The sequence below is a fragment of the Sardina pilchardus genome, chromosome 13, assembly GCF_963854185.1.
Source record: "Sardina pilchardus chromosome 13, fSarPil1.1, whole genome shotgun sequence".
Lineage (NCBI taxonomy): Eukaryota > Metazoa > Chordata > Actinopteri > Clupeiformes > Clupeidae > Sardina > Sardina pilchardus.
The window spans coordinates 24,603,289-24,610,788 of NC_085006.1; the positions used below are offsets into that span (position 1 = coordinate 24,603,289).

The 7,500-nt window shown below is 49.2% G+C and overlaps 1 protein-coding gene across 1 annotated transcript in view; it reads left to right on the top strand.

The window, feature by feature from the left end:
* Window positions 1-7,500, top strand: part of rab4b (RAB4B, member RAS oncogene family) — a 19,198-nt gene that overhangs the window by 5,291 nt on the left and 6,407 nt on the right. Inside the window, exons 2-4 of the mRNA XM_062553251.1 lie at window positions 2,649-2,729; window positions 5,458-5,572; window positions 5,684-5,746. Of these exons, the coding sequence (XP_062409235.1) occupies window positions 2,649-2,729; window positions 5,458-5,572; window positions 5,684-5,746 (259 nt within the window). The remainder of the gene's footprint in view (window positions 1-2,648; window positions 2,730-5,457; window positions 5,573-5,683; window positions 5,747-7,500) is intronic.

Consider the following 7,500-nt stretch of genomic DNA (forward strand, 5'->3'; position numbering starts at 1 on the left):
TACCATTACTGTTGGCCTATATTTGCATGGTAAACTGACTGACTGAAGCCTCTAGTTTGATCTCTCTGTGGATCTTTGTGAGACCCCAAAGTGTGTGTCTCTGTGTGTGTCTGTGAGTGTGTGTGTGTGTGTGGGTGTGTGTCTGTGTTCTCTCCCGGATGAGGATGTGACAATGATGGTTTTGTGTGACTTCCTGGGTTGATTTCTGGGGTTGATCTTAATAGTCCTGCACCTAAGAGTTAAGTTGGGCTAAGTCCTGACTGCTGTTCACATGTTTGCACACCCTCTCCACAAGAGGAAGCTAATATGAGCTAAATTGTTCAGCTGGTTATGCACAAGGAAATGTTTTTCACAATTTTGTGAGAATGTGGTGCAATATTATAATCATCTAGTTGTTGTTCCAGCACATTCCCATTGATACTGGCTAACTTTGTTTTCCTGGCAAATTATCATGATCCATCCAATCAAAACACATGGAACCGGTTTTGTAGTTGCGCAGCAACATTGCTCAAAAAGTTGACCCGTGTATCATCGCTCGCTATCGGGCTCTGCTGTTACTGTAGTTGTTGTTCAAGAGAAACTATGCAGGTTTGGCGATTTCTTTGCTGTTTTTCTCGCGTTACACTCGCAGGTTTCTCTGCAGAGCTTCCCCTACAGCTTTTAGCGTGTATATTTTACAACACTCCTGAATCGGTCAGTCTGCCTTTTCATGAGCATGATCGCGAGGCGGCGAGGCTCTCTGTTTCTCAGTGCACGGGCCAGCAGCCCAAAGTTGCAAGGGTGGTTTTCTCACTCACAGATGCTAGGTGGAAGCGAAACGGCCATTCAACCATTCAACCCGAAAAAAAGACATATAACCATTCCACTGACTCTGAAGCTGTTCAGTTTAAGAAAATTAAGCTAAAAAACAATCTGCATAGTTCCCCTTTAAAGGAAGAGCCTGGTTTCTCTGCTGTCCGGCCCTACAGCTATCAGCTAACAGCTAACTAATAGCACCAATGGCAGCAGCACCGGTCCAGACAGCAGCGGACTTGTGAATGGAGCTGGTTCTGGTCCAAAGGAGAGCTGGACCGGTTTGTGGCCTGACTGCTATAAGCAGATCCGGCCATCCACAGAGAAGCACTGGAAAAGCCCTTGAGTTCTGCATGACTTGCCCTCTGCCTCAGTCTCCCCCGTGTGTGTGTGTGTGTGTGTGTGTGTGTTTGTGTGTGTATGTCAAACAACAGTGCCTTTAGAAACTGGCTGAGCCCTTAGGCCTCTACTGCTACGCCTTTTACGTTTGTGGCCTTAATGCTATCAGCAGATCTAGCCGTCCACAGAAAGCACTAGAAAAGCCCTTGAGTCCTGCAGGACTTGCCCTCTGCCTTTGTCTCTGGTTTCGTGTGTGTGTGTGTGTGTGTGTGTGTGTGTTTTTTAATGTCAAACAGGGTCATGCGTACGTGCGTCTGTTTGTGAATGTCAAACAGGAGTGTGTGTTTGAAGAGGCAAACATCTCAGCACTAACACCAGTGCCTCTAGAAGCAGTCTCAGGCTTTAGGCCGCCATGCTCCAACGCCCTGCCAGGGTTGCCAACTGACGGAGCAGATTGTGTGCCATGCCATCATGCCAGGCTCGTCTCTCGAGGTTTGGCAGCGGAACTCGGCTGCATAGTTTCGGAGCATGGCAACCACAGTGGAGTGTTTAAGTTGGAGCCAAGCCTGAGAATGGCAGCCTTTTTTGCCCTCCTCCCCTTCCTGTTGATTGGCCCGTGGTTCTGTCAGTCATGCTGTGTTTCCCTACCACTGAGCTGCTCTGGCCAATCGCAAGGCTTGGCCTCAGCATTGCACTAGTCTGCCATTGTGATGAAGGGGGTGAGTGCCAGGGCTTCTCACTATCCACTGGCCGGCACACCATGCAAATGATGCCCACTGCAAGCTGACCGCCAGTCACCGCACACACAAAGACGGTTTTCAGATCCAGACGGTTTTGTGTGTGTGTGTGTGAAAGAGAGAGAGAGACTTGAGGGTGTAGTTGTGAGAGGTCTGCAACGAAAGATTACTTTGGTTGTCGATTAATCTGTTGATTATCAGCGTTGAATCAAATAGTTGTTTAATCCTGCCTGTCTGTGTGTGTTCTGAATAGGGTTTATTGGAGTAAGTGGAATAAGAGTGATTTAAATCGATCAATTTCGAATGTTTACACAAAAACACTCTCGGCCTAAGTTTGATGAAAGTCTATTGGAATGTTCACCATTGCCTAGAACTCCCCTCTGATTCCACTGCTGCATTCTGGACCCTGCACCTGAGCTTTAGCTCCACAGTCCACTTTGCTGTCCCGGGCCCAGCTGAAAGGTCCGCCCTCAGTAGCGTATAGACGTTTAAGCATTTACCAGAACTGACAGGCGGAGAGAGAGAGAGAGAGGAGAGAGGGAAGAGGCGGAGGGAGGTGGAGGTGGAGATGGAGATGGAGAGAAGGGGTGGAGTGGGGTGGGGGAGGTAGACATGGAGGAGAGACAGATGGGTGCAAGAAAGATGAGTGAAGTGTTCTGTGTTCTCTGTGGAATTTGCTGACACTCAGTTATTGATTAACACTCACTCACTTACTGTCTCATCCCCCCTTCTCTCTCTCTCTCCCTCTCTCTTCTCTGTCTGTCTTTCTTATGCCCTCAGATTTCCTGTTCAAGTTCCTGGTGATTGGCAGCGCTGGGACGGGGAAATCCTGCCTCCTCCATCAGTTCATCGAGAACAAGTGTAAGTACCGCCGTGCCCTCCCTGTCTCTCGCTTTTTCTCTTTTCCTCTCTTTCTCTCCCTCTCATCCTCTCTTTCTCTCTCTCTCTCTGTCAGTTCAGTTTCATAAGCTTTACGGCCATTTAGATGACAGTAGTTTGGCCAGAACACACTCTCTCTCTTTTCTCTGATCTCTTTCTTTTTTCCTGTCTGTCTCTCTCTCTCCCTTGCTGTATCTCTCTCTCCCCCTCTCCCCCTCTCCCTCCTCTCCCTCCTCTCCTCTGCTCTCTCCTCTCCTCTGCTCTCATTTGCTTCCTCTTTTTCTAGATAGATACTGTATGTTCCTTTATTGTCATTGCATGACACAGTGACATTCAGGTCCACTACCTGAAACGAAGCTCAAAATATACTCTGTCATTCACACCACGCCTGCAGCTCACACATGCCCAATGGTGAAACATATTCAAACTAAAACTTGTATAAGCATGGGTTAAAATGCTAAATAAATAATGATCGATTAAATATTGCACAGTAGTGTCTATTAGGTGGATTATTTCAGTGCAGAGTTCAGTGTGGCAATAGCTTTGGGCTAAAAACTGTCCATCAAGTCTAGTCTACTCTCTGATGGACCTAGGGGTCAAACAGTCCATGGGCTTTTCAGGTAGAAAGCAGTCCCTGTTCTCTGCCCCAGCATCCTCTCTGTCATGTGAAAGTCAACTCAGAACTGAAGTGTCCGCACCATCACCTCAAAAGCTAGAGGTTTTTTTAAATCTTTTTTTTTATCTTGGAGGTGGGCAGGCGGGCATGTTCTCACGCAAGCGGCAGGAATGTCGGAACTGGACTCATTTGCCGTACCGCCACTCAAATCGCCCGCTTGCTCGCTTTGGCTGCCCACTCCTCATTGGAAATGAATTGAATACTAGTAGGTAATCGCTTCTCGTGTGAAAAAGCCTTCCTGATGGATGAAATCCACAGACATCGGGAGGTGTAGCCGTGGTGTCCTCCAAACTAGGCCGATGCGTGTTGTGGTTTCTGATAACTCTCTGTACAGCCTTTTCGTCTGTTCTGCTGCTGAGCTATTGCCATACCACACGAGTGTCCTGCAAGCCTGGCTGTTAGTCAGGACACTCTTAATGGCGCAATGGTAGAAAGACACTAGAAGCTGTTGTAACAGATTAACCTTCCGGAGAGTTCTCAGGAAGTAAAGATGTTGTTGTGTTTTGTTTTTGCTATGTTATGTTATTTTATGTCTTGTCCATGTTATATGAGATATTGAACTGGAGATTGTACTGTTAGAACTGATGGAACTGTTTATGCACAGTGACTGGTGGTCAGCCTGCTTCTTCCTGAAATCAATTCGTTTTTAGTAGTAGTTGTTGTTGTTGTTGTTTGTTGGGGGAGTTGAGTGCCTAGTTATTCTGTGCACCATTATGCCAGTCTCCAGACCTCCTCCCTGTAGGCACACTCGTCTCCATTAGTGAGCAGCCCCACCACAGTTGGGTCGTCTGTTCCTTTTCATCTCAATATTCTCCCTCCTCTCTCTTCTCTCTTCTCTCCTCCACCTTCTGTCCTAGGTCCTCTCCCTCTCCTATATCTCACTCTATCCCTCTCTCTTCCTCTCACTCTATCCTTCTCTCCCCCTCTTTCCCCCTCATGCTGTCCTTCTCTCCCCTCTCTCTTCCTTTCTTTCTCTATTTCCCTCTCTTCTCTCCATCTCCCTCTCTTCCCATACTCTCTTCCTCTCTTTCTTTCCATCTCCCTCTCCTTCCCTCTCTCTCTCTTCCTCTCCCCTCTCTGACCTCTCTCTTTTCTTCTCCATCTCTCTCTGTCCCCCTCTCTCCCTCTCCTCTCCAGCTCCTTCTCTCCTCCTCTCTCCATCTCTCCCTCTCTCCCTCTCTCCTTCTCTCCCCCTCTCTAAATCCTCTGTAGCGCTGCATGTAAAGTGCCTCTCCCCCCCACATGTGGTGCGTGAGCGTGACTCAGCGGCGGCGGTCTGTCCCGTCAGCATCCGCCTCCAGCGCCGTGCCGCGCCACAATAGCGTCATTAGCATCTGAATGGGCCCGAGCGCCGGGGCCGTTAGAGCCGGCGCGCCCGTTACAGCTAATCGAGTGCCGTCGCTTAATCTGCGCAGCGCTCACGACAGGGGACTGGTGCGTGCCGCCTTCCCATCCCATCTCCCCCTCGCATCTAATGACGGATCTCAGAGGGCCTCAGCTCTCACAGAGCGTCATGGTGGAATCGCAGGGCCATCTGCCCCTAGCCTAGACTGGGTAAACCCAGCCAGATCTGCCAACGACTGGATTTCTCCCTGCGGCTCAGGCTGGAAACCTGCACATTTATTTCTCCTGTTTCCTGTCCATGTTTTGCTGGAACCAATCACAAACTTAACTTGTCCACCAGGCGCACCCGGATCGTTGGTCTGATTGGTTGAAGGACTATCCAAATGCATACAGAGTCATTTGAGCTATGCCCACTGATCACACCTCTTAGAAAGAATTACAGCACAGACTCCCCAGACTAATGTTCAATCTTAAAAGGCTACCCCTAGCCCAGATGCAGATGTTTAACCTCTCCAATAAAGTGTGTGTGTATGTGTGTGTGTGTGTGTGTGTGTGTGTGTGTGTGTGTGTCCCAAACAGTCAAGCACGACTCTAACCACACCATCAGTGTTGAGTTTGGCTCCAGGGTGGAGAACATTGAACCTCGCCAGTGAAATTTGTGTGTGTGTGTGTGTGTGTGTGTCTACACAGTCAAGCAGGACTCCAACCACACCATCGGTGTTGAGTTTGGCTCCAGGGTGGTGAACGTCGGTGGCAAGACGGTCAAACTGCAGATCTGGGACACAGCTGGACAGGAGCGTTTCAGGTGAAGTCTTCTCATTGGCTGGCTATCACCACTGGGCCCGCCTTTGTGCCATCTGATTGGCTGATGGAATTGTTATTGAGACTCTAATTGGCTCTTTTGATCTGTCTGTAGGTCTGTGACACGCAGCTACTACCGTGGAGCAGCAGGAGCTCTGTTGGTCTATGATATCACAAGGTGAGAGGGGAATGCACACACACACACACACACACACACACACACACAATCACTCTCTCACTCACACACAATCACACCCTCTCTCTCTCTCTCTCTCTCTCTCTCTCTTTCTCTCACACTCACACACACACACACACACACACAATCACTCTCTCACTCACACACAATCACACCCTCTCTCTCTCTCTCTCTCTCTCTCTCTTTCTCTCACACTCACACACACACACACAGTCACTGCATTTCCTCATGTACATCTCCCACTTGGATACCCCAGAACTCCCTTTACCACATTCATGACCTAACAAAATCAATCATACTGTATATATAGATCATATATCCTGTCTCAACTTCCCCCCACCACACGCACACACATCCTGTCACACATACACAAGCACAGCTTGTACCTTAGTCTTTCACACTTGTTCCACACACACACACACACTCACACACATGCACCTAATTGTGGTGAAATATTCATACAGAGACAGATTAACTCGTAGCTCAGGGTGTGTTGTGCGCACACACACACACACACACACACACACACACACACACACTCACAGTCTGATGTCATAGTGGCAAAATATTCACCCAGCGATAGATTAACTTAGTAGCTCAGTGTGTGTCGCTCCATTGGCTGCTCACCCGAGCGTGGGGCAGGAAGGCCAACCTGAGGGAGCTGCACACACACACACACACACACACACACACACACACACACACACACACACACACACACACACACACACACACGCTCGCTCCTCTAAGCCACTGCATGTCCATCTGCACACCCTGCACCAGATATTCTGCTGGGAGTCACTCATATACCAACATCCAGCCCCCTCATTGGTTGGCAGCATGTCGCCAATAAGAATGCCAAGTACTGTTCTAGATAGATATGTATTGTGTGCCATTGCTTATTGTTATTGTTATTTCCTCTCTAATGGAGGTTCTCGGTGGTGCTCAGGTGGGGATCCCCGTGGTGTGACCTGTTCCCCATCTACCTTTGTGATGCACACATGACTAGGACACACCTGTTCACGAGCGTTATGGTTTGGCTGTGTATCGGTCAGGTGTTGTGATAGCAGGGCTGGACAGAGGGATTTCAGTGTTAGTGTAGTCTCAGTTTCAGTGTTTTTTTTGCCTGCTTGTGTAGCTTGAGTTTATCGAGAGCCTTGTGTGTACAGACGTAAACACACCTTGTCAGATAGGTGAAGCCATTATTCCGTGCTGCTGAAGATGTGGAAAGTGTATGAGAGGGACAGGTGTGTAGACGTTCGTCTGGCAGGTGTGATGTGATGTGATTTTGGGGGGGGGGGGGCGGGGGGGGGGGGGCTGATGACTTGGGCGCCCAGGAGGAGCAGGGATAGGTGGGGGAGGGGAGTTGATGAGGCGTGTGTTGCCATGGCGCTACCGTGGTAATAGAGATGAAGTCGGCGGCGTGATGAAGAGTGACAGGCCTGTAATAAAGTGTCATCTTGTGCCAGCTCTCTCAGAGAACGAGAGAGAGAGAGAGAGAGAGAGAGAGAACGTAGACAGAGAGAGAGAGAGAGAGAGAGTGGGAGGGGAGGGAGGGAGGGAGGGGTAGTGGATTGAGAGAGACAGGCTGGGGAATTTGGCAGAGAGACAGATGCCCAGGCCCAAGATGGAGGGAGGAAGCACAAAGTGATGACAAAAGGCAAAGTGCACACAAAGGGCCTGAAGGACAGGGGCAGTAATGCAGAGAGAGGGAGGGAATTGAAGAATAGATAGAG